This window comes from Procambarus clarkii, chromosome 64, assembly GCF_040958095.1.
Source record: "Procambarus clarkii isolate CNS0578487 chromosome 64, FALCON_Pclarkii_2.0, whole genome shotgun sequence".
NCBI classification, from domain to species: domain Eukaryota; kingdom Metazoa; phylum Arthropoda; class Malacostraca; order Decapoda; family Cambaridae; genus Procambarus; species Procambarus clarkii.
The window spans coordinates 8,207,797-8,234,926 of NC_091213.1; the positions used below are offsets into that span (position 1 = coordinate 8,207,797).

The window sequence follows — 27,130 nt, forward strand, 5'->3', positions numbered from 1 at the left end:
TATCTGATCAAGATTATTAAATATCAGTTGACTAGCAAAACTGTACAATTAAATTTTTCTATTCATATTTTTTTACTGCAAAATATGCAGCAAAGACTTTTCATACCTCTTCCACAGAGTACACAGCAGCTGAAGGGGCAACTCTATCACCTACAGAGGCCACCACCTCGGCAAACATCTTCCTATCTTCACTCTGCACAATGGATGCTATCGGAGTACCAAGAACTCGAACTCCATACTTGGCCCACACACCTGCCCGTTCTAGCTCCACACCACAGTTTAGGGCAGTTTGTCCTCCGAATGTAAGGAGGACACCGTCGGGACGCTCGGATTTGATTACCTAAGAAGAGATGTTTTTTAGTACTGGAACTTTATTAGTTTTAAGTAAAAATATAATAATTAAATATATCTATTAAATTTGATATGAAAAGCTTTAGATTATAATAAGTTATATTTTTATCTTGCCCAGTAAAACTACATAAAGAATGGAACTATCACTAAACTTAACTATAAATACTTAAAATGCAGCTAGTATCCCCAATTAGGTATAGTTGGGTACTACAGTTGGGTACTGTATCCCCAAGCCAGTGCATCTCGGAACATGAACCAGGAAACTACCTCACCGGGCCCCAATATCCGAACATTCTACCATCACACACAGGCATCACTAATTTGTTAGAAAAGCAAAAATTACCAACCTGTTCAACGTAAGATGCAGTAATAGGAAGAAAATACACTTTATCTGCAAGGCCTTTGCTTGTTTGAACTGTTGCTATGTTTAGGATTCATGAGGACCGATTCCACCCCCTCTTCTTTCATTGCCTTGATTGCTTGCGAACCTATAACAGAGACAGACCAGTTTTTACCTCCATCTAAATCTGTATACCAATTCTTCATAAATAAAACATAGTCGTACTGAACTGTATACAGAACTAAACTTACCAGAGTAATCAAACTCTCCAGCTTGACCAATAGAAAGTCCACCGGAGCCCAAAATGAGAACTTTGTTAGGCAGTCGGCCAATGTCTGCCTGAGGCACATCAGCAAACGGTCTGTAGAAATCATAAAACAAACTAATTAATGTGTATTCAAGAAGATATGACGAGATATTCATAGTTAATCCTACAATAAGCCTATATTGGTCTATCTAAATACCCTTCTGCAATCATCCGACTTGGTATATATAGACTAGAGACTAAACACTATTTCTGCAACATAATCTAGCCTGATGGTTACCCATTTTGTACGTATTTCTGTCATACGTTTTCTTGAATCTATGGATGGAGGTGACTTACTTTCATTAAATTCCATATGTTGACCAAACATTGCATACAAGTGTTTTGTACATCTCTTTTTGCTCATTTCTAAAACCAGTGTCTGTTCATGTCTTTTTGTCCAATTTTCATCTACTTGAAAAAAACAGTTCTAATTTACCTTATCTCTACACTTCAGTACAGTATTTTGTATGTAGTGATTATATCCCCCTTTAGTTCTCTTTTCATCTAAAGAACGTTGGATTAAGTTCCCAGGACCATCTACACAGCTTACATCTTTTATTTTGGGCAATAAACCTATTGTAATCTCTTCCTGGAATATTTAAAAAAGCCCCCCCCCCCACCAGGCCATGTTGATGCAAGGTAAACACTGAATTTTTTATTGCAGCCCACACTGACCTTAAAATGGTTTATTCATCTACATACAAGCACCTGCTTATACACAGACTGCTACCCGAAACTACCACCAGGTGTCGCAACTATCTATCAACATTATTCCTCAACTCTGTTCACCTCAATTTTTTTCCTGACAGTTTCCCTGTGCTCTTCAGCCCGACAGAAACCCAAAATATTCAGTCAAAATAACTAACTTATGTTTATCTTGCATTCACCTTGCTCGAAACACTGTGCATACTGCTGCAGTGAATTTACTCATAGTACATACAGTACTTGCTTTATCTAGAAATTCAACATTCTGCTTGTAACTCATTTTGTATGTACGTACTTTTCCCTAAATCAAATTATTTTATATATATTTAACTGCGCAAACTCCCCATGTATCTATCAAGCCTATTTTTAAAACTTGCTACATTATTTGCATCCGTTTTCAAACCAGTACTTCCCAGATCCTCACCAATTCTCTCAGCTTATAGGCATTGTTATGGGCTATGACCTGGTCTGATAATTTCAAGACCTTGCTAATAAATTAATTAGTGGAAGGAGTACTAAGCGGTGCCCATGATAGTACCCAGGATCTCTCCCCATCATCCCTCTTCCGTCTCCCTCTCCCTCTCTTCCCCTCTTTTCTCTCTCCCTCTCCCTCCCTTCCCCTCTTTTCTCTATCCTTCTCCACCCTCTCCCACCCTCCTCTTCCCCCTATCCTTTCTGTAATGGTTAAAATTATAAATTACTGGGACACCCATATCTGAATTTAAAAAAAATGGGACTTGATAAACGTTTTTATGAACAGCAATAATGATGATGACCAAACGATATATTTGTTTATAATTTCATTCACAGCAATACAAATGCATGAATACCCAAAATAACTTTGTGTATCCAACACTGGAAACTGTTCACAAGACTTACTTGTAAGTGAGGTGATTGGTGATCACAGATGGCAGGTCCCAATTTTCACGTGTAATCCCTCGACTTGACTGCCGTGCCTGGTCCAGGAATATGTCAAATAAAGACTCCAAATCCTCAGGACCAGCAGGTGTTTCTGGATGAAACTGCACACTAGGGAAGATTACCAATTCTTAGTCATTAAGCTAATTAACGTTTTATATAAAACATTCACATTTTAGATTTCTTTATTTGTAGTACTCACCATGTATTAAAATTTAGTGATGTACTCCTAATGACAAACTTAAAAAACACAAAAGTAGTATTAAATCTGCAGACATGAACAATGCTCTGTTCTGTCATGTTAGGGACTCTAAATCATCCTTTAGATTGTTATTCTTCCAAAATAATCTTTCCTTCTTCTACTCTGCATACACCCCATCTTGTCGAATCAGCTCACATAGGCAACATACCTAACATGAACTTTAGTCCTCTGTAGCTGTTAGCTGTTGCCTTTCTTAGTACATAATGGGCTTTATTACCTATGTCCACTCAACCCATGTAAACCAACTTCTTGTCCATTTCAAAATTTGGTAGAAAATATTTACCAGTACAACTTACAATCTGCATAATGTAATACAGTACCAAACAAATTATGGCCAGACTTTTTTTTCTAAGGCAAAACTATGTTACCATTCATAACTGATGTTGTCATCGTACAGGACAGAAAAATAGAGTATCTATCTTGAGGTTATCTTGAGATGATTTCGGGGCTTAGCGTCCCCGCGGCCCAGTCCTCGACCAGGCCTCCTTTTTGTTAACACACCCCCAGGAAGTAGCCCGTAGCAGCTGTCTAACTCCCAAGTACCTATTTACTGCAAGGTAACAGGCGCATCGGGGCGAAAGAAACTCTGCCCATTTTGTTTCCACCTCCACCGGGGATCGAACCCAGAACCTCAGGACTACGAATCTGAAGTGCTGTCCACTCAGCTGTTAGAAGAGGATACAGCTTTTGCCTGCTACTTAATACAATCCAGGCTGAGGAGGATTGACTGGGTGCCAATCCTTAACTGTAGCCTCTGTTCACCCAGCAGTGAATGGGTACCTGGTTGCTAAAAGATTTGGCGGGTCGTATTCCAGGGAAAAATTAGGATTAAGGACCTGTCCGAAACGTTGTGTGTGTGTGCTAGTGGCTTTACAAGAATGTAAGAACTCTTGTATATAAATAAAAATAAATAAACAAAAAGTGTAAACACTGTAATGCAATGGTTAATATTTATTAAATTAAACACTATCATTTAATATAGCATTGGTTTTACCTGAAGAATGGAAGAGTACGATGGACAATGCCCTCATTTGAGTTGTCATTCTTATTAATGAAGAGTGGAGCCCAATCATGTGGAATTGATGCTGCATCGACAGCATACCCATGGTTCTGAGACGTAATGAAACACCTCCTCGACCCTTCATGCATGCATGGTTGGTTGTGCCCACGATTGCCATATCTGTACAAAAGAAACTTAATCAACTACTGTGTATATAGTTGGGGGCTCTGCAGAACATACATTTCATTATCATATATGTATACATCATTTCTTAATATTATTTTATCTTAATATATATACTGTAGATGCAGTCTTGTCAGTGTAGCAGTTATATTAAAGGTAATTGCTCCAAATTCTCATTAGTTGCAATGCTGATAACTACATGTGCCTCTTAATTCCACTTAACTTTTCCCTGAGAATTTAACATTACAAGCGAGTGCTACACTAATCCTATAAGAGCTTATTACAAATAATATCTCTTCCTAAGCGTAGTCATCACCAGGCACTTGGTCAGTTTGGCAAAGTGAAGACACTTGTAATATAAGCTGCCAGCAGCAGAGCAGCATCTGTCTGAGTGTAACTGCAATAGTGTTTAGTGACAGACACTAAGAGATACAGCAGATCTTCAAACACCATTGACATTCATCAGAGTGCATCATAACACTCAACTGACCGACTAGTCATCATCACACCGTTGCTCGCCAGGCTTCACCTGCAAGCTTCAGTAAACTACATTTGTCCAAATATATACAATATAAACTGGCATTTTACTTTTTTGACTACTATTTGTATTGATTGTCACCTCAACTGACATAACAATGCAACGTTACATCAGTATTATTTTAGGGACGTAATTTGCAAAGCAGGGAAGTATCGAGTTCCAAAAAGACCAAATTCATAGAACTCGGTCCCATTATGATGACCATCTTGAGGTTATCTTGAGATGATTTCGGGGCGTTTTTAGTGTCCCCGCAGCCCGGTCCTCGACCAGGCCTCCACCCCCAGGAAGCAGCTCGTGACAGCTGACTAACACCCAGGTACCTATTTTACTGCTAGGTAACAGGGGCATAGGGTGAAAGAAGCTCTGCCCATTGTTTCTCGCCGGCGCCTGGGATCGAACCCAGGACCACAGGATCACAGTCCCGCGTGCTGTCCTCTCGGCCGACCGGCTCCTACCATAACCAGGAAATTCAGTTCTTTTTTTGGGCCAGGACCAAAATGGGGACTGATGATCCATTTTAAAGCAATTTTAGACTGTCCAATGATCTTCAGTGATTTTTTTTTAATTTTAAAAAACTAGAAGAGGACTCCCTGCTAAGGTGTTATATAACACTTTTGCATTCAGATGACACTAAAATGTGTCATCTCTCGGACAGTAAATATTCTGATGATGCTAAAACACATCCTATTGTTATTCATAATCATTTGTATTAGCATCCTTGTTGTGTACAATAAATGCACTTTTATTTTTGCATCTATTCTCTAGAGTAAAATGTTATTTGTGAACATTTAGATACAAAATTTATAGTTACAGTATAACCCAACAAATAACTTAAACATAAAATGAATGAACATTTTTTTTAGAACAAATTTGCAACACGTCAAAAATTTTGTTTGAGAATTATTTAACAGTTTAATTTATTGGATTCTGCAAGAACCATTGTATTATGATTATTATTAAAATTATAAAAAATGTATAATTTATTGTCACTTTTTACAAACCTTGAGATCTTGAGAAGTATTTTATCTTAAGTCTTAATATCTTAAAATAAATATTAAGTGTTAGTATCAGTCTCAATAGTATCAGTATCAGTATACACCTCTACAAGCACATCAAATTGCATCCTCACATAATGTGTTATTAGAAAGGTTAAGTTAATATTACTGAATAATTTCTTCAGACTGTCCTCAAGTTTAGCAGATAATTTAATGTATACTGAAGGAAAGACAAGATATGAAGCACAGCTGATGACATCAAATTGAAGTTATTTCTTACTTCATCTTGTAGGTAGAGCAGCCCGCAGCCACAGATAACAACTGGTGTCCGAGACAAATACCAAATATGGGTTTTGTTGTGCTCGATGCCATGACCAACCGGAGATGTTCCACGGTCGTACTACACATCTGTGGGTCACCTAGAGTACAAATATTACCATTATTTACGGAATAAATGTACAACTTTTGAAACAAATACCGGTATGAAGCTTTGCAAGAATATACAATACTGTGCTCTAATACTGTGCATAGTATTGTATATGGAGTCATTGTTTTAAACCACTGTATAAACCATTATACAATGGTTTATTTGACCATTGTACAATGGTCAAATAAACCATTGTAATATCTTTTATTTATTTTTATTTAAATATTTACAATTAAAAATACAATACTGTATTATCTACAAAATCTAAAGTATTTAAAGTATATCATAAATAGGTGCATTACTTCTACTTAGCTAGACCTTATACAGTATATCAAATGCCTGCCAATTTGTTTTCCTACCCTCAAAGAGGACTTGATGCCCCATAATCAAATATGCTTGATGTGATATATAGTTAGTAGTGAAGAGCATAGGGTGTCAACAACAACAGAGAAACCAAGAGGGGCATGGCCTAGTAATCGAACCCCTAATATATTAAAAGATATATTAAAGTAAACATTCTTCTTGGTTTAGACCTTGACTCATGAAAACCTCGATCCATGAAAGCATTCTGCTAATATTTATGATTGCATACCATGTGATGAGGTTATCATGCACAAGTACAATTATCATCAAATTACAATTTAGCATTTCCTGCTGGTGTTTTAATTTATTTTTGGATGACGGCAGAATAGCAGCAAAGGATTGGGTCGTACGATACTTCCTTTGAGCTGTGCCAGGAGCACAGTTTTATGCTATATGTAAATATATTACACTATAGGCCTATATAGAGTACCTATACTCATTTACTGTTTTTGCCACTTATGTATCAATAAATAGTTATAGCACACATTGTGTGAACTAAAGTGAAGCAGAAAACACATAAACCATCTAACTTGAGCATCATCCCCCACTGTTCACCTGGTCCACTACTGAGGAACCTCCCCACTGCTCACCTGGTCCACTACTGAGGAACCTCCCCACTGCTCACCTGGTCCATTGCTGAGGAACAGTCCATCGTACTGAGTTGGGTCGAGCGGGTGATCCCACGGTACAACAGTGACACGAGCCTTGCGCTTGACTAGGCATCGCAGCTGATTATACTTCAAGCCACAATCCACCGCCATGATACGGACGTCGCCTTCTGGGTTATAAACTCGGGGTTCCTAGACAGGAACAAATAAGTCATTTACAACATTCCTTGTCCGAATGTACACATTAAAAACTTATCTATACATTACCTAAAATGAAGATCCTTCTAAAATTCTGATATTAATTCAATTTTCAGTCACTTCATTCAATTATAATTTTGTTAATTTGATAATGCACACCAGCAAATCTGATCTTTAAATAATATACAAGTAAACCATATATTGTCTAGACTCAACTCATCTAAAAAATTGCAAGTTGCCACAATGAGTCCATTAATTGTATGCATATATTCAACAAGCACATATGGTAAACAACTCACACATAGTTCAGTGTTTCAAACCCAAGTGAACAAATCCATTAAATATTATGACAAGACTAGTTATTAACTAACCTTGATAGAGACAGTGTTTACAAGGTTAAGGGTGTTAGGGTCTGTCAGAGGAGGGTCTTCTCCTCCCTCAACCACAATCTTCCCCAACATTGACCCATGCTCACGGATCCTGTCAATAAGGAACACAGTATTAGGTAAACAATTTAAATCCAAAATATAAAATTGTAATAATTAACCACAAAAAATTCAATCAAGACACTTTCACAGTAAGATTATTAAGGCTCCAATACTTTTTCGTAAGACTGCGAGTATCAATGCCTTGTATTCCTGGGACGCCCTCTGCTAGTAGCCATTCATTTAGAGTCTTGATGGAGGCCCAGTGGGAGGGCTGATCACACACCTCCCCCACCACCAGACCACCTGCCCACACCCTGTTGCTCTCCATCCACCTGTAAAGATTTAATTGTTTAATTCTTGTTCATGTTCACATAACTATTAGTAATTTTCACAGATCTCACTTCCGTTCCCAAAAGAGTATCAATGATGCCATTATTAGTCAATAATCAATAATATAATCTTCACAGCACGTGACAAAAATGAGTTCCCAATTGGCCACTTCATTGACCTGAGAAATACCTTTACTACTGTAAATCATAACTATCCCTTACTTAAACTTCACTACTACGGTATCCAAGGCCTTGCTCTAAATTGTATTCGTTCTTATCTCGGTGACAGACACCAATATGTAGCCATCAATAACATAACCTCCCCCACTCTACAATTAACAGCAGGAGTGCCACAGGGCAGCATCTTAGGACCTCCCCTATTTCTTATATACATCAATGATTTGCCAAATGATTCTAACATTCTTAAACCTATACTATTTGCTGACGATACTACAGTACCTTCATCTATTCTGACTCCAACCCCAACACACTAAATAATATTGTCAATAATGAATTGAAAAAAGTCCACTCATGGATATCAACCAACTAACTTACACTAAACACAGAAAAGACTTACTACATTTTATTTGGCAGTAAATCATCAAATCAAATTCAACTTCAGATAGACAAGGTTAACATCAGCAATAAAAATGAGGGAAAGTTCCTTGATCTATACATAGACCAGAGACTTAACTTCAGCACCCACATACAACACAGCCAAAAAAATGTTTAAAAAACAGTCGATATACTTTCTAAAATCAGATATTACGTTCCCCCACTCTGCTCTCCTCTCATTATAATACACGCTAATCTATCCCTATCTGGGATCAACCACTGCAAATTACCTCAAGCTCATCATCACTCAACAAAAGTACTGTACCTAATTTCATCCTCATAGTTCCCAACCTTGTGCTTTAAATCCACTCACACAGTATCTTGTACTACCCACTTCCCCAATGTTAGTACAGTACGTGTACTTAAGACACATAGCTTTGCCAGTGTAATCACCTCTGTCAATTTATATTGTAGTTGTGTTGATATAAAACCTTGCTACAATGTACCTTTTCATCTTACCTGATATGTTAGATTAAGGACTTGCCCAAAAACACTGTGTGTTAGTAGCTTTGCATGAATGTACAAATGTAGGAATATCTGATGAAGCAAAACATGTACTAAGGCAAATGATTTAAGTACTAAAATAAGAGATACATAAAAAGAATTTAAAGAGAGAGAATATGGACCTACTTGATGAGACCATATTGATCAAGCTGGGTAGTATCTGCAACGCCATAATTGCCCACAAGCGGATAAGTCAACACCAGCACCTGGCCGCAGTACGATGGATCTGTCAAAGCCTCAGGGTAGCCCACCATACCAGTCTGAAATACTGCACCAAGATTTTTGTAGCGTTCCTGTATTGTCAATTTAAATCTATGGTCATGTAATTAAAGGTAAAAGGCCGGTACTGTATATCTTAAAACTTATTAGTATTAACATTACCATTATATACTGTAATATAAACCATTTTTTCAGCCTCATGTCCCCATATATTTTCTGGATCCAGTATGCCCACCACCACCTCATCAAATTGTAACATGGGATTAAATTAATTGAAACTCTGGAGTTGGCTACAGTGAGCTTCAATGAGCAGTGCTCCAGTGGCTGATAGATAAGAAAAGTGCTCAGCATTTGGGAAGAAACCTCCAAAGATAAACAAGGATCCTGTGAAACCAGAGGTAGCCTGGAATAAACTTTACGATTTGACTTACAATGATACATGAGAATCTTATCTATGGAAAACACATGAGGGTCCAGGGTTAATAATGTCACAGTGGAATACCTCCAAAAGATTCAACAATATGGGGCATGTGAATGAGATACACAAGCAAAATATAGAACACAATAAAAAGTGAGACCCAAACAATGAGAGTTTTGTGTTAAGAGCCAAATACAGTATGGAACTGTGGGAGTGTGGGGGGAGTGTGGGGAGAGTGAGGGCAAGTGTGGGGGGAGTGAGGGCGAGTGTGGGGGGAGTGAGGGCGAGTGTGGGTGGAGTGAGGGGGGGAGTGAGGGGGGGAGTGAGGGGGGGGAGTGAGGGGGGGAGTGAGGGGGGGAGTGAGGGGGGGGAGTGAGGGGGGGAGTGAGAGGGGGAGTGAGAGGGGGAGTGAGGGGGGAGTGAGAGGGGGAGTGAGGGGGGAGTGAGGGGGGAGTGAGGGGGGGAGTGAGGGGGGGGAGTGAGGGGGGGAGTGAGGGGGGGAGTGAGGGGGGAGTGAGGGCGGAGTGAGGGCGGAGTGAGGGCGGAGTGAGGGCAGAGTGAGGGCAGAGTGAGGGCAGAGTGAGGGCAGGGTGAGGGCAGGGTGAGGGCACGGTGAGGGCAGGGTGAGGGCGGGGTGAGGGCAGGGTGAGGGCAGAGTGAGGGGCGAGTGAGGGGCGAGTGAGGGGCGAGTGAGGGGCGAGTGAGGGGCGAGTGAGGGGCGAGTGAAGGGCGAGTGAGGGGCGAGTGAGGGGCGAGTGAGGGGCGAGTGAGGGGCGAGTGAAGGGCGAGTGAGGGGGGAGTGAGGGGGGAGCGTGGGGGGAGTGAGGGGGAGTGAGGGGGAGTGAGGGGAGAGTGAGGGCGGAGTGAGGGCGGAGTGAGGGCGGAGTGAGGGCAGAGTGAGGGCAGAGTGAGGGCAGAGTGAGGGCAGGGTGAGGGCAGGGTGAGGGCACGGTGAGGGCAGGGTGAGGGCGGGGTGAGGGCAGGGTGAGGGCAGAGTGAGGGGCGAGTGAGGGGCGAGTGAGGGGCGAGTGAGGGGCGAGTGAGGGGCGAGTGAGGGGCGAGTGAGGGGCGAGTGAGGGGCGAGTGAGGGGCGAGTGAGGGGGGAGTGAGGGGGGAGTGAGGGGGGAGTGAGGGGCGAGTGAGGGGCGAGTGAGGGGGGAGTGAGGGGGGAGTGAGGGGGGAGTGAGGGGGGAGTGAGGGGGGAGTGAGGGGGGAGTGAGGGGGGAGTGAGGGGGGAGTGAGGGGCGAGTGAGGGGGAGTGAGGGGCGAGTGAGGGGGGAGTGAGGGGGGAGTGAGGGCGAGTTTTGGGGGAGTGAGGACGAGTTTTGGGGGAGTGAGGGCGAGTTTTGGGGGAGTGAGGGCGAGTTTTGGGGGAGTGAGGACGAGTTTTGGGGGAGTGAGGACGAGTTTTGGGGGAGTGAGGACGAGTTTTGGGGGAGTGAGGACGAGTTTTGGGGGAGTGAGGGCGAGTTTTGGGGGAGTGAGGGCGAGTTTTGGGGAGTGAGGGCGAGTTTTGGGGGAGTGAGGGCGAGTTTTGGGGGAGTGAGGGCGAGTTTTGGGGGAGCGAGGACGAGTTTTGGGGGAGCGAGGACGAGTTTTGGGGGAGCGAGGACGAGTTTTGGGGGAGCGAGGACGAGTTTTGGGGGAGCGAGGGCGAGTTTTGGGGGAGGGGGGCGAGTTTTGGGGGAGCGAGGGCGAGTTTTGGGGGAGGGGGCGAGTTTTGGGGGAGCGAGGGCGAGTTTTGGGGAGCGAGGGCGAGTTTTGGGGGAGTGAGGACGAGTTTTGGGGGAGTGAGGACGAGTTTTGGGGGAGTGAGGACGAGTTTTGGGGAGTGAGGACGAGTTTTGGGGGAGTGAGGACGAGTTTTGGGGGAGTGAGGACGAGTTTTGGGGAGTGAGGACGAGTTTTGGGGAAGTGAGGACGAGTTTTGGGGGAGTGAGGGCGAGTTTTGGGGGAGTGAGGACGAGTTTTGGGGGAGTGAGGATGAGTTTTGGGGGAGTGAGGACGAGTTTTGGGGGAGTGAGGACGAGTTTTGGGGGAGTGAGGACGAGTTTTGGGGGAGTGAGGACGAGTTTTGGGGGAGTGAGGGCGAGTTTTGGGGGAGTGAGGGCGAGTTTTGGGGAGTGAGGATGAGTTTTGGGGGAGTGAGGACGAGTTTTGGGGGAGTGAGGATGAGTTTTGGGGGAGTGAGGACGAGTTTTGGGAGAGTGAGGACGAGTTTTGGGGGAGTGAGGACGAGTGAGGAGGAGTGAGGGCGAGTGTGGAGGAGTGAGGGCGAGTGTGGAGGAGTGAGGGCGAGTGTGGAGGAGTGAGGGCGAGTGTGGAGGAGTGAGGGCGAGTGAGGAGGAGTGAGGGCGAGTGTGGGCGAGTGAGGGCGAGTGTGGGCGAGTGTGGAGGAGTGAGGGCGAGTGTGGAGGAGTGAGGGCCAGTGTGGAGGAGTGAGGGCCAGTGTGGAGGAGTGAGGGCCAGTGTGGAGGAGTGAGGGCCAGTGTGGAGGAGTGAGGGCCAGTGTGGAGGAGTGAGGGCCAGTGTGGAGGAGTGAGGGCCAGTGTGGAGGAGTGAGGGCCAGTGTGGAGGAGTGAGGGCCAGTGTGGAGGAGTGAGGGCCAGTGTGGAGGAGTGAGGGCCAGTGTGGAGGAGTGAGGGCCTGTGTGGAGGAGTGAGGGCCAGTGTGGAGGAGTGAGGGCGAGTGTGGAGGAGTGAGGGCGAGTGTGGAGGAGTGAGGGCGAGTGTGGAGGAGTGAGGGCGAGTGTGGAGGAGTGAGGGCCAGTGTGGAGGAGTGAGGGCCAGTGTGGAGGAGTGAGGGCCAGTGTGGAGGAGTGAGGGCGAGTGTGGGGGACAGTGAGGGCGAGTGTGGGGGACAGTGAGGGCGAGTATCAGGGGAGCGCGTGTGGGTAGAGCAAGGCGAGGGTGTTCCTTGGGGCGGTGGAGGGGTAAGCAAGCCCCCCCCCCCCCCCCACAGGGATTGTGGGGGTGCGCTTATTGGGGAGAGCGCACGTTATGGGAGGGGGGCGAGGAAGAGTGTATGGGGCCGGCGCGTGCATGGAGGCATGTATGGGAGAGGGCCGAGGGTGGGAGATAGCGCGTGTATGGGGCAGGGCACGCGTGTGGGGAAGGGCCGCGTGCATAGGGAGAGGCGCGTGCGGCTAGGCGACAATAGCCGGTGGCCCAAGAACCTCGATCTACTTAAAGAAAACACAGGTCAACATGACTCAGGATTCATCAAGCATCCATCCATCTCTCTCATTATATTATATTATATTATATATATACACGAAGCCACTTACGAAACATCTTTCAACAATCGTGGCGGCAGTGAGCCAGGTGAAACAAAACACCATAGGCGATACAACTATTAATTGTAAATATGAATAATCAAATATTTGCAACAGGAAGTTGTATGGAATCGTTGCAACTCCAGTTGCTAGTAATTTGCAACCGCGAGTTGCAGCCTATGGTGTGTTAAGTGTATACTTAATACCTATACTTATATACCTATTCTACGTAAGTAATGGCCACATGCACCCGAACATAGTAACATGTAAATAGAGTAAACAAGGTTAGAGAATTAATGCTAAAAATTATAATTAGTGCATTTAACAATAATAACGAAGAATGCATATCGCCTATGCACAAGTAATCCTAAATAATTACCCACTTACATACGTGTCACTACACTACAGTTGTAACACCTTACCCCCCTCCCACCTGGGCTGGTGGAAACCCCTTCCTCCCCTGGGACAGTGGCCACTTCCCCTCCCATCTGGGCCATAGTGGCAATCCCTCTCCCGCCCTGGCCACAATGACAATCCATTCCGCCCCTGGCCACAATGGCAATCCATTCTACCCTTGGCCACAATGGCAATCCATTCTACCCTTGGCCACAATGACAACCGCCTTCACTCTGGGCCACAGTGACAACCCTTCACCCTGGTCCAGGGTGACAGTGGCAACTCAAGCCACTCCAGGCGCAACACTCACCAACTTCGCCGGAGAAGGAGACGGGCGCACCAAACACTCGTCCCTGGAAGCTGGTGCCATCCTGCAGCACCAGGCTGGCCGCCTGTCCTCCCGCCATCACTACACACCTGCACGAGATGAACGCACACACACAGTTACTTGTCCAAACTGAGACACATATCCCCCGTCATGTATCGTGGAGTAGGAGTGAGGTGTTGATGGTTTAGGAGCGACTATGATCAAGCGCCCGTTGGGGTGAGGTGTTCCCAGGGCAGGAGACAGGTGACTGTTTACAGTGCAGGAGGGACAGAGGTCTGGGGGGAGCTCTCGGGGACAGGGGAGGGGGGCAAAGGTTAGGGTGGGGTGGTGGAATATGCGGTCCTACCTAGAGGGGAGGGTAGACGGGGGTGGACAGGTCCTAGAGGGATAGGGGGGGGTGGTTAGGCAGCCCAACCACGTGACCACCAGTAGGATAACCACCACTTGAAGTGTATAGGTCATTATACTAATTATCTCCTCCCCTCGCTTTGCTAACATCTTTCACATTATTCAGAATTGTTCACAAACAAATGTTACCCTCACAAACACAATTTATATGAACTTGTAGCAAAGTCGTGGAATAATTAGCAATTATATGATGTAAACAATTAAGAGGTGGTGGGAGGGAGCTGAAAATTTCCTTCATTACATAAAATAATGTCATAGAATCATATCAATAAATACAGCGAGCGATGTAGCCTACATATATTATTTCTATAAAAAAAATTACAAAACAAACTAGGCTTTTAAAACAAAAACAAATCAAATCCAATGGCATCATGGGAGGTGACTGTTGCCGGGCAGCGCCATACCGACGGTCAAGGTCGGGCGGGACGTAACAGAATTTGGCTGACCAGTGAGAGTGAAGAGTGGCAGTATAGTCACACTCTCACCTCTCCCACTTCCTCCTAGAAATATTGACCATAAGTCACTGGCGGATTTAGTGCTAATGTCCGCCAATCTTGCTCTTGAGATGTGAGACACAAACATGTTTTTGTTCCTTTTGGTTTTGGCGCAGCCGTCTGTCCCTAATGTCCTCCCTGGCCGCTGTCCTTCCTACCTGCTATCCTCCTTTCCCGCTGCCCTTTCCGCTGGCCGCTGCCCTCCACCTGGCCGCTATCTTCTCTGCCTGCACCCTTAATTGCTCTCAACTCTTTAAGACATAACTGTAACATGCTCGTGTCCGAAGCTAGACACAAATACCACAAAATTATTAATGATGGTAATAGAGTCCATTTCATGTGGTCTCCATCTTATGTTGGCCTCCGAATGCAAGGTAGAGCTGATAAGTTAGCCAAAGAATCTGCCTTTAAAGGAGCCGTTGAGTGTAACTTTGGGTTGTTAATAGGTAATCTGAGAGCAATAGTACACCAAGAACTTCAACAAAATCTTGTAGATCTGAGGCAAAGTGAAATTGACACCAGTAATTCCATCTATCATCATAAAATATCTTGCAAGAGGAGTCACACATCTATGGTTCATCCAATAAAATCAGCAGACTTCTAGATGTTACTACTGCTCGGGTTAGACTCGGTTACAAGTATCTGGGAATTCTCATTATCTGCTGATGTAGACCTGACCAAATGTAAACTGTGTCAACAAAATTATTCGCACACCCTCCGTCACTATGTGATGGAGTGCGAAAAGATACGTGAATTCAGAGACAATTCTATAACCAATGTTCCAACGATGTGTAAATATTTCATTCAAAATGACCTGCTACCAGAAATTTTAGCCAAATATCCCCAGTTTACTAACTGTAGGTAGTTACTAAGTGATTGTAACCTATCCAACGCTGCCCACTGGATGTGGGGCGGTGTGCAGGACAAACATATCAATTGTGACACTAGCTCTCCACATATGTCAGTTGCTTAATTTAGAAATTATCGACCACTGTACTTGTGGTCGATCTCGAACCCATTGTTAATGTGACGACTTATATTGAATTTTGTAACTAGCTCATTAAGATTGTAATTTGCTTAGCTAAATGAATTGTGGGGTTCAGTCCCTGAGCCCATTATGTGCCTCTGTAACCCTTTCCACTACCGCCCACAAGATGGGTATGGGGTGCATAATAAATGAACTAAACTAAACTGCTGTCCTCCCATACTGCTGTTGAGTATGTGAGGGCTGTAGAGGTTGTGAAGGGTGTGGCGGCTATGGATGATGTTACAGTCTCCGCGTGCGTGTGTGTGTGTGTGTGTGTGTGTATTCACATAGTTGTGCTTGCGGGGATTGAGCTCTGCTCTTTCGGCCCGCCTCTCAACTGTCAATCAACCAACTGTTATTAACTACTATTTTTTTTCCACACACCCACACACACCAGGAAGCAGCCCGTAACAGCTATCTAACTGTCAGGTACCTATTTACTACTAGGTAACAGGGACATCAGGGTGAAAAAAACTGCCCATTTGTTTCTCCCGGCCCCGAGAATCGAACCCCGGTCCACATGACTACGTATCAAGCGTGCTGTCCATACAGCCACCGGCCCTGTAGTGTGTGTGTGTGTAGGGTGAGACGGGAGCTATACCGCCCTTGGGAAGAACAGCTGCGGCCGGTAGATCTCAAACTCAAGTGAATAAGCGACCCGTAACGCGGAATATTGTTGTGAAAGCACAAAAGCAATGTTGGCTTCGTTCACCAGACCACACAGTAGAAGGTGAAGGGACGACGACGTTTCGGTCCGTCCTGGACCATTCTCAAGTCGATTGTGACCGACTGGTCCATTCACAATCGACTTGAGAATGGTCCAGGACGGACCGAAACGTCGTCGTCCCTTCACCTTCTAGTGTGTGGTCTGGTCAACATACTTTAGCCACGTTATTGTGACTCATCGCCTCCAATGTTGGCCTCACTTGGTCAGTCAAGTTACCCCGGCTTTGCCCGTCCTCTTGCCCGTCTCGCTTATCAGTCGTCTGTGCACTACCCGTCCTAGAGTATCAACACACCGACCAGCTGGGTTCATAAACAAGCTTCCGCATCCTCGCTTTAATCACTAATTACAACGTCCTCTTTTGTTACCAGGTCGCTTGATGTTGCTATGCACACTCAGGTGAGGTCAAGTTCAAGGATATATTAATAATGTACACACAGAAATCACAATACCGTGATGCATCAAATGAACAAATCCACAAGGGCCGTGATCATCCCGTGCGTAAGTTCGAATCCTCATCAAGGCCCTTGTGGATTTGTTCTCTGAGAGTTAGTTTGATAGAGAGGTGTGGGGGGGGGGGGCGCCACGGCTGACAGGGTCCCCACCTGGCCTGGGATAGGCCTGGTTTTTGTTGCTGGGGGCCTCTCGACAAGCGATCTCTCTATTGCTGTCCTGCTCAATCGTCCAAATGCAGATTGATGAAGATTAAGCCACCCAAAAGGTGGCACGGGCATGAATAGCCCGTAAGTGGTGGCTCCTTTGAGCCATTACCAGTATCAAGAGCTGATACTGGAGATCTGTGGAGGTGCGACTGTTCCATGGGTATTTATAGGGGAACCGGGAGCTAAGCTCCTACCAAGAAGATAGCCTCAGGTTATCTACCTACCACGCCTAAACAGCGGCTTGTTTGAAGAGGCACCACCATCTGCAATTAGCAGCTAATCAGAAAGCAAGGTCATTTCACACGACCTGACCCTTACTCAACCTCTGACCATTAAATCTGTAAAGGTGTGACTTCTTCATTGCTAAAGACAAACAACCTGGCGACACCAATATCCTGTGCGACTGAACTCTCGTATGTGAAATAGAATCCCGGGCGGGACAGAAATGGTTGGGCGCATTTCCTATCACCTAATGCCCCTGTTCACCTAGCAGTAAGTAGGTACCCAGGGGTTTGTCTGCTTGTTGTGGGGTTGCATCCTGGGAGAGGCGGGGACCTCAATATAAGCCTAACGTGTATGAATACACTCTGTCTGCCTGTCCCCCAACACAATGAATTAATTATTACAGAAGTTTACAGCACCATCATGGAACCCACACATTGTGAGGCACAAAAAAGAAACATGAGAAATTTCAGAGATTTGCATCTACTAGCTATGAGGCCAGGTTGAGGCAACTCGCCCTCACTTCCGCGAGAATATCGGGGATATGATCACTACATACAAAATCCCAAAGGGAATAGACAATGTGGACAACGGAAGCATATTTAAATTACACGTAAGTAGGACAATGGGGTCATTAGTGGAAGCTGGACAAACAGTTGTGTCGTAGAGATGTATCTTAAGGTTATCTTGAGATGATTTCGGGGCTTAGCATCCCCGAGGCCCGGTCCTCGACCAGGCCTCCTTTTCTTTTTACACATCCCTAGGAAGTAGCCCGTTGCAGCTGTCTAACTCCCAGGTACCTATTTACTGCTAGGTGAACAGGGGCTTGGGGATCGAACCCAGAACCTTAGGACTACGAAACCCGAGCGCTGTCCACTCAGCCGTCAGGCTCATTGTAAGGAAGTTCTCGAACCCTGTACGGGTGGGCGGCAAATGAAGCATTGAAGGAAGAGGCTCCTAAACTCAATTCCATCTACAACTTTCATAAAAAATATGATGAAAATGTTAATATCAAGTGAGGTAATGAGCGCACCGGGTGTAGACGGCTAGGAGGATAATATATAAAGGTCTTACTCCCCCGTAGACTTACGGGCTCACCATAGCCCGTGCTACATGGACACTTCGTTCTGAGTAGCTAAATCTAAAACAACAACAACAACAACCCTCCTAGTCACTGATAGATAAACACTAGTATTGATGCTACGGCTACCACTGATAGTACCATCACTACCACAACTAGTATCAATATGGCTATTACTACCTTTAGTTCCATCGCTACAATTACTAGGGGTCGTAATAGCTGTGATGATACTGATTGTTTCATCATTACTAATACCACCAATAGTTCTTCAACTACTAGTACTTTCACCACTTGTACCATTATAACTACTACTATCGTTAGTCCCATCAATGCTAAACTAGTTTTTTATTTTTTTATCTCATGGATATTCCTACGCGGGGGCCAAAGCCTCTGGTTGGCCCACTAAGTGTTTCTTGTTTAGTAGCAATTGTAATGATATTAATGATTTCAATAATTAACACCACCAATATATTACACTAGTATTTGTATTGTGATAAATGCCAGTTCAAGTTCAAGTATGTTTATTGAGAAAAGAAAGAAATACATCTCAAAGGGATAGAGTAGCTTAGGCTATTTCTACCCCCCATAAATGCCAGATAGTTCCTTGCGCAGTCAAATGATTTAACAAATGTTCTTAAGCGCCACGAGGATTACTGCCAGATCCTAACCTAATGACAGGAATCCGGATTAGTGGCCGCCTCACGCAACACTCGTGTAAGAACGCCACCAATAGAAGGAAAACATGCGACTAATAGAAGAACATGTGTTTTGCTTGTTAATTTGCCGCAGTAAAAATAGATAAGTTCAGTAATGTTGTCCTACCTGAGGTCAGCCTTTGAACGTAAATACATGTTTTACCGTTAACAAAACACATGAATTAAGGGTTAAAACATAATCATTTTCTTTTGTAACACAAAATTATTTTTGTTATTTTAACAAAATTATATATACGTTAAGTATCACGATATGCATGATTTGGTTTAATACAAAAAATCAGTCGTTGTTTCTTAACTAATTTCTAAGTGAATAGTTTCTTGTTTTGTTCAAGAGTATACAACAGCATTAACATAATTTGTTTAGGTGTTCAATAAATTTGAGCTTATATAATGCTAAAGTCATGGCCAATTTCCTAAAGGAAAAGTAATAGATTTAGACTTGAGAACAACTAAAGACTGAGGAGGCAGACTTTTAGGTAACCATTGACTGAGGAGGTTGATCTTGGGGACAAACAAAGGCTGGGGAAATAGGCTTCGGGGCAAACTAAAGACTGGGAAGGTAGAATTGGGTACAATCGGAGACTGAGGTAGACTCGGGCATAACCAAAAATAAAGAAGGTAGTTCTAGGGACAACCAAAGACTGAAGGGGAGGTAGACTTGAGGACAACCAAACACAGAGGAGTTAAACTTGAGAACAAAAGACTGAGAAATAGACTTAGTGTCGAGACAGCCAACACGGATAGCGTGGTAAAGGTTAAGATCAATGCATGGTCTTACCATCAGCCTGCTGGCCATAATTTCAGAGGCTTTGTCTCAAGCTGACTTACACCATATACAATTATATATAATTACGGTATGTCAGGTAAGGCTAAGCTATATTTTATGTCAATGATAGGTAACGTTATGATAGGTTAGGCAAAGTTATATTAAGCTGGTCTTTGTTGTGTAGCTTATTTGGTTAGGTTAGGTTAAGCTGGACTAGGTCAAGTAACGTTAAGTTAGATTAGGTTAGGTTAGCTTAAGTTAGGTTAAATTTAGGTCAGAGTTCTTTAAATTTACCTATGTTAAGTAACGTGATGTTAGGTCAGATCAAGTTTGGTTAGGTTACATTAAACTTACCAACGTTAGATAAAGTGATGTTAAGTTAGGTACGTTAGCTAAAGGTAAGTTAGCTTGTTTAGTATTGCTAACTTTAGTTAATTTATCATTGTCTTGACTCTGGATCATCAACATCAAAGTTTGCTCCACTAAATCGATTGTTTTCCATTATCTAACAACACTCCACCACCTGTGCAACTAATTATATCCCCCCTCCCCCACACCATCTGCGATCAACCCGTCCTCTTAAAAAGAACGTCACTTTTGGCTCGTATGAGCGATATGGCTAAATTTGGACGTAATTTGAAATGAAATCGACTCACAAAAGTGACGTTCTGTTCCGTTTTCTGTTTGAGTCGTCCTGCCTACGCGCAGAGGCTATAAGAAGACACTTTAAATTAACGTTTTTCATAACGTTTTGAAACTTTATAAGAATTTCCTGCCCACCTAACCTATCAGAGGACCCTTAACTTACTGTTGTTGAAAAAAAAAATTCCAAATTTGTTTTCATTTTTTTTTCATTTTCAAATTACGTCCAAATTCGGCCATACGGGCAAACGGCCAAAAGCGACGTTCTTTTTAAGAGGACAGGTTGCTGCATCACTATCAAAGTTGTTGTTATAGATTTAGCTTCTCGGAACTAAAATTTCCATGTAGGATAGGCTGTGGTGAGCCCGTAACACTATCAAATGGCTACAATATTTTTATTCAAGTGATGAAACTGCTCCCTACACTTACGTAGTGAAGTTGGGTGTATGGAGCAGTAGCCAAATAAGAGATGAAAGCCTTAAGGATCGGGCACTGAGAAAGATCTGTCGATGAGACATCGAACTGGCCCCTGAAGTCCACATCAAAATTATACCCTTAGCGCTATAGGCAATTTGGCTAACTTAAGGACTGCCTTAAGAAATATGTTGAAGGAATCATTCAGTACCTTTGATATCACATAAGCCAAAGTGGAGTCCATATCATCTCAAACACAAGAAGTTTTGAAAATTTAAAGGTACTCGGCCAGATTAGTCCTGAAACCAAGTTATATGTAACTAGGAAAGGCTACAGGAATTAAATATCACATCACTTGAGAGATAGAATAGTCATGGAAGACATGATTACCATATACAAAATTCAAATTTATATGGTAGATAAGAAAAGACTAACAAGGGTGATGCTCGAACATGTACCCAAATGAGCCACAGAGACATTATAAATACTTTTTCCATTGTCAGAAATAGTGGACAAATGGAATTCACTAAGAAATAAGGTGGTGCCGGAAACTCTATACACAGTTTCACATACAGATATGATTGAACCCAATAGGCACAGGAACCTGTACACCAGTTGATTGATTGACAGTTTATAGACGGGACTAAAGAACTAAAGCTCAACCCCTTGTAAGCACAATTATGTGAGTACATTAATTAGGTTGCCGACACCGTCTACTCCTCTCTCCCTGAGACACCATGCTAGGTGGGCAGCCCTCAACCAATGAGTGAGGTCTCAGCCCTTGCCTTAGCGACTCATCAGCTCTATAATCTGCCAGCAGGTCTCGGAGAGCACAGGTGCCACCTCTCCCCCGTTGCTGGGAAGCCCTCAGGTAGCCTCCAGCAGCAAGACGGCTTACGCTCCGCAGTTGGCAACACTGCCTGACCGTATACACTATCGACCAATCAACGGCGAGCTTATAACAGGGTTGCACAACACGAACATCTGCAGTCCGTGTGCGTACTCACCTGGCTTTGTTGTGAGGATTTGACTTCGGCTCTTGGGTCCAGCCTCTCACACTGTAGATGACCAATGACAATATATTTTTAATATTACTTTGGTTAATGCTGCTAACTTTGTTTCCAACTGTGTCCCTTTATTCACGTATCACCCATGCAAAATAGTATGTCCTCTCTGCCGTGTGAATTCCCTGAGTACTTTGTACGTACCGATCATGTCTTGCTTGTTTTTCTCTTTTAGTATTCACCTAGTTATACTCACCTAGTTGTGTTTGCGGGGGTTGGGTTTGGGTTCTTTATTCCTGCCTCTCATCTGTCAATCAACTGGTGTACAGATTCCTGAGCCTATTGGGCTCTATCATATCTACATTTGAAACTGTGTATGGAGTCAGCCTCCACCACATCACTGCCTAATGCATCCAATGATATATGAGGCTTAATTATTGTATTATTTCTACGAACATGGATAAAAATCCTCCCAGAACTAAGTTGACTCTCATACCCGGAAAAGCTGAGGTCTGAGGTACGGAATGGATATAAGATGGTCGGGATCGCCAGAATTAAAGAGAGAAGAGTGTGGCATGATCAGATACTGACCCCCACGGTTGATTTTGGTACTGTCACCTACACTTGCCTAAATATTTAAAAAATACAAATGTCAAAACTAATTATTTGTTTATAGTAATCTGAAAAAGTATGCACTGAACTAGAGAAAAAATACCTAGACTGTGGTATTGGAGGGGGATCTCTAAAACTGGATTAAGGCATGGTTATCGCGCAGAATATAAGAGGGTCAGGATACAATTCAGAGTGAAGAGCAATCATAAGTGGAGTGCCCCAGTGCTCTGTTATGCTGTTCGCCTTATCAATAATGTAGATGTAGTAATGAAAAGGCAACATTAATAAAGTTGACAATAACACTTAAATTGGATGGTTAATACACTTCGTCATGCTATCTTGAGATGCTTTCGAGGCTTTAGTGTCCCCGCGGCCCGGTCCTCGACCAGGCCTCCAACCCCAGGAAGCAGCCCGTGACAGCTGACTAACACCCAGGTACCTATTTTACTGCTAGGTAACAGGGGCATAGGGTGAAAGAAACTCTGCCCATTGTTTCTCGCCGGCGCCCGGGATCGAACCCGGGACCACAGGGTGGACAGCGCTTCGGATTCGTAGTCCTGAGGTTCCGAGTTCGATCCCCGGCGGAGACAAATGGGTATAACGTTTCTTTTACCCTGATGCCCGTTACCTAACAGTAAATAGGTACCTGGGAGTTAGACGGCTGCTCCCTGGGGGGTGGAGGCCTGGTCGAGGACCGGGCCGCGGGGACACTAAGCCCCGAAAAAGATAACCTCTCAAGATAACTTGCCCCATTGAAACTGCGTGGGTTTATGCAGCACAGTTCAAGGAATGTACATATTCTTTGCCAAGTACACAGTATAATCCAAGAATACGGAACCTCCCTTATTAAAAGAGTTAAGAAACCTTAATTTACACTAACAAAGGCATAGCAAAACAGGGACATGAAAAGTATACAAATGGATAACAGGGCTTAAGAGGGGGGTGCTGGGGGCAGGGGGGGGAGTAGAAATAGGGTGCGGAAATATTAACTGAAATTAATATCAACTGAAGTTAACTATTGTGACAGCGTTTGGCAGTGTGCGCGGTCACGGCTCATGTTAACCTTTTGTTGTTCACTGTTCACTATGATGTCATTTGTTCAGTATGATGTCCTTTGTTCAGAATGATGATCCCCTGAACACCATGACGCCTTCTGTTCACTGAGGTGCCCCTTGTTCACTGTGGTGTCCCCTGTTCACTGTGGTGTCACTTGTTCACTGTGGTACCTCCTGTTCACTGTGGTGCCTTTTGTTCACTGTGGTGCCCCTTGTTCACTGTGGTACCTCCTGTTCACTGTGGTGCCTTTTGTTCACTGTGGTGTCCCTTGTTCACTGCAGTGTCCTGTTCACTGTGGTGCCCCCTGTTCACTGTGGTGCCCCCTGTTCACTGTGATGCCCCCCTGTTCACTGTGGTGCCCCCTGTTCACTGTGGTGCCCCCCTGTTCACTGTGGTACCCCCTGTTCACTGTAATGCCCCTTGTTCACATTGATGTCTCCTGTTCTCCGTAATGCAACGCCTCTTGTTCGCTGTGACGCCCCCTGTTCACTATCAGCCATGCCCCTTAGTCCCTGTGATGCCCCCTGTTCACTGTTATGGCCGTTGTTCACTCTAAGCCTCAGGTTCACCGTGATGCCTTCAGGTCACTGTAATGTCTTGTTTATTGTGATGCTTCCTGGTCCCTTTGACGTCTCTTGTATATTTGCGATGCCTCTTGTTCTCTGTGATGCTTCTGTTCATTATGGCACCTCCTGTTCACTGCGATGCCTCATTGTACGGCTGCCATTACTCCTTACTCCTATAATGTGTTTTCCCAGACCTTCTCAACTGGTCATCTGTGTCACGTCACAGTCTTATGGGATGTTATCTTTCACTCCCAGTGGAAACGATTTATAGAAATAAGATGAGAGGTGACACTGCAGAGACTTATCTATACTGGCTCATGGGAGACATACTTCCTATTGAAGCTAAAGTGTTTTTATTCGCATCAGCTTGTATGTTATTGTCTTCAGTGTACAGTTATTTGCATGATGTTAGGACTTGGATTTGGATTTTAGGTTGAAGAACGCCTTTCATCCATTTGTAATCTTATAATTTGTTGACATCGCTTCGACCCAGATGCCCTACATCTATATTTTCTTTATTTATTTATTTTATTTATTTATATACAAGAGGTGCATTGGGGGTTAAGAGAAAACATAGAAATGAAGTTGATTTTACATTCTTGTACAGCCACTAGCACGCATAGCGTTTCGGGCTTTAATTAATTTTCTTTCTGCTTCTTCTCGTCACCAATGATCGATTGGCAAAACAAAACAAAACTAATTTGGTTGTAATTCCCTTTGTGAACCACCAGCCGTCACCAGCCTTGCGTGACTGACTCAAGTTATGCATTATTTCACAGCTAATTAGAATATCTACAGTTAACTCATTTCTCCTGAACTCACACTTCTGCTTTACTAGTCAATACTAGATCTGGGATCGATATAGATGTGCTCACTACTGGAATACGTAATACAGGTATCATTGCACAAATTACTAATAAAACATATAACGCTCATGGTTGATAAAAGATATGAAATATATATATATATATATATATATATATATATATATATATATATATATATATATATATATATATATATATATATATAGTTGTTATCTAACCCTACCAAAATCGATTTTCCTTACCTTGGAAGGTGGAAGCTTGTTAATGTCGGAGGGGTTGAAAGGTTCAGAGAGGAGGTTCCTGAGACAGGCAGGTCATGTCTGAGACTATAGGGATCACCGGCGAATGGTGTTCATGGCCCTCGGTGGGTGGCTGGTGAGGGGGCGCGTCTGGTGAGTGTGTGAGAGGCGAGGTGGGTGAAGGTGTAGACACGTGGGCGTGGGTGTAGCAGGTGGGTGTGGATACAGACCTACACGTCTATACTCCCGCAGCTTGCGGGAAACACTGACACAGCGCCGCCAATGGCTCCGTTTTCTCTAGCCCGACCCGCCCCGTCGCGATCGTTACTGCACAAGGGCTGCCAATGAAAGGTACGCACTTCTACACTCCTAAATCACGCAGCAGCAAAATCTGCTTTCTTAAAATATCAAGACAATGTTGGATAAAGACGGTGCCTGTGAAGTAAACGGGAGATCCATCTCTGGAAGGCGTGAGAGCTGCGGGAGGCGGAGCCGTGTGGTTCTACAGGCACGGCTAACCTGCTAACTTCTGCAGCAGAGCACACGTGGTCCCTCATTCATGGTTTTTCCCTGAATTTGGTGTCCTTCCCACACACCCGTGAGCGAAGTCGAGCAATCCTGCACCAGACTGCGGCTTTGTCTCCTCTGGGAGAGACCGTCTGGCCAGGGGAGTGGTGTAGGCTACTGGCTCTTTGTACTTGACGTGGTGTGAGAGCGCTCAAACACTGCTTGAATTAATCGTGTTGTGTGCAAATGACGATGGATGCCTGCCACTTCGCACCGTAACATTTAGTTCTGAACCTGATGGACCGGGCTGCTGGTGATAGCAGGTCCACACCCAGCGTGTTTAATTATTTGGTCCTTGCTCAAAATGTACCAAATAACTGATATATGTATATATATATTAATGAGCTAGAAACTCTTTCGCCTCAGATGGTAACAATGGTCATTAAGTTTCTTCCTGCCAGAGCATAACCATGCCACTAGAAGAGCCTTTGAGAGCCACTTCCAGCAGGGGCTCATGGACAGCTAATCTTGCCTCACAAAAGTTGATAACAGTCCAAGACCGAGAGACAGAGAGAGACAAAATAGAAGCAGCAGTCAGGCGGACAAGGAGATGTAGGCGAGGAAAGGTAATCCAGTGGATTAGAGAGTACTTTAGTCCCAATGATGAATGACTTCACTGATGTGATGTCTCCAGCCAAGTACCACAAGAGTAATTACAAGGGCTTGTCATGTTGGTCATGAAGTTGACAATGTATATAAATTATCAGAATGACTTTCTACCTGTCACTGATACCTCTCTTTATCTGTATCCCACCATTCAAGTATTATAGACACTCGTCACCACGAAAGGTAGTGAAAACCTTGCCCTTCAAGAAGCTGTCACACTTTAACAAATTTTGTCCTCTATCAAACATTTAAGGTCTGACGAGCATTATGGCTACACCGATGGCTCAGGCAAATCCTCAACAAGCCGCACTGCAGCAGTCTGAAGATTTTATATAAATAATATTTGTACACATACTGTAAGTAGCAAACATTCATGTTTTGTGTGTGTGGTCGATAGATCAGGTTCGATTCTTGCAGTACACCATTTTCAGTCCGTTGTGGCAACTCGACAGGACGGGCTGAATACTGATTTATACATTATATATATAAAATATAATTCCCATTATCGGGGATAAGAAACCTGTACTTAGACTTGTATCCATGTCCACCCTCAGGATGCAACTTATAACATTTCCTTAACTCCCGACTACTTTTCTATACAGTCGTAATGGCTTAGTGCTTTCTCCAGATAATTACCTGACCTTATTTACTGCTAGGTGAACAGGAGTATAAGGTGAAAAGAAACGTGCATGACCATTTGTTCCTCCCGGAGGAACTTGGTTCCCCAATTATCAGACAAGAACGTAGATCACTGAATTAGTGCCTGTCTCACCACTATAAACATCACTCAC

The 27,130-nt window shown here is 44.0% G+C and overlaps 1 protein-coding gene and 1 long non-coding RNA gene across 2 annotated transcripts in view; one reads left to right on the plus strand and one right to left on the minus strand.

The window, feature by feature from the left end:
• LOC138354721 (uncharacterized) overlaps positions 1 to 27,130 on the plus strand; it is a 416,665-nt gene that overhangs the window by 237,736 nt on the left and 151,799 nt on the right. The gene's annotated exons all lie outside the window — the stretch shown is intronic.
• Positions 203 to 25,755, minus strand: LOC138354713 (multifunctional protein CAD-like). Its single transcript, XM_069309150.1, has 12 exons — positions 25,170 to 25,755; positions 13,689 to 13,795; positions 9,198 to 9,339; positions 7,797 to 7,955; positions 7,567 to 7,675; positions 7,015 to 7,189; positions 5,880 to 6,018; positions 3,878 to 4,063; positions 2,583 to 2,732; positions 943 to 1,052; positions 699 to 839; positions 203 to 340 (listed from the first exon to the last, which is right to left on the minus strand). The coding sequence occupies exons 2-11, from the start codon at positions 13,783 to 13,785 to the stop codon at positions 739 to 741; spliced, it is 1,368 nt and encodes a 455-aa protein (XP_069165251.1). The 5' UTR covers positions 13,786 to 13,795; positions 25,170 to 25,755; the 3' UTR covers positions 203 to 340; positions 699 to 738.

Coding starts and splice junctions, on each gene's coding strand:
- LOC138354713 (XM_069309150.1), bottom strand. CDS start 13,785: ATGGCGGGAGGACAGGCGGCCAGCCTGGTGCTGCAGGATGGCACCAGC. Junction 6,019..7,014: donor GTTCCTCAGCAATGGACCAG/GTGAGCAGTGGG, acceptor TTTGTACTCTAG/GTGACCCACAGATGTGTAGT. Junction 840..942: donor TGGAGAGTTTGATTACTCTG/GTAAGTTTAGTT, acceptor TCTCTGTTATAG/GTTCGCAAGCAATCAAGGCA.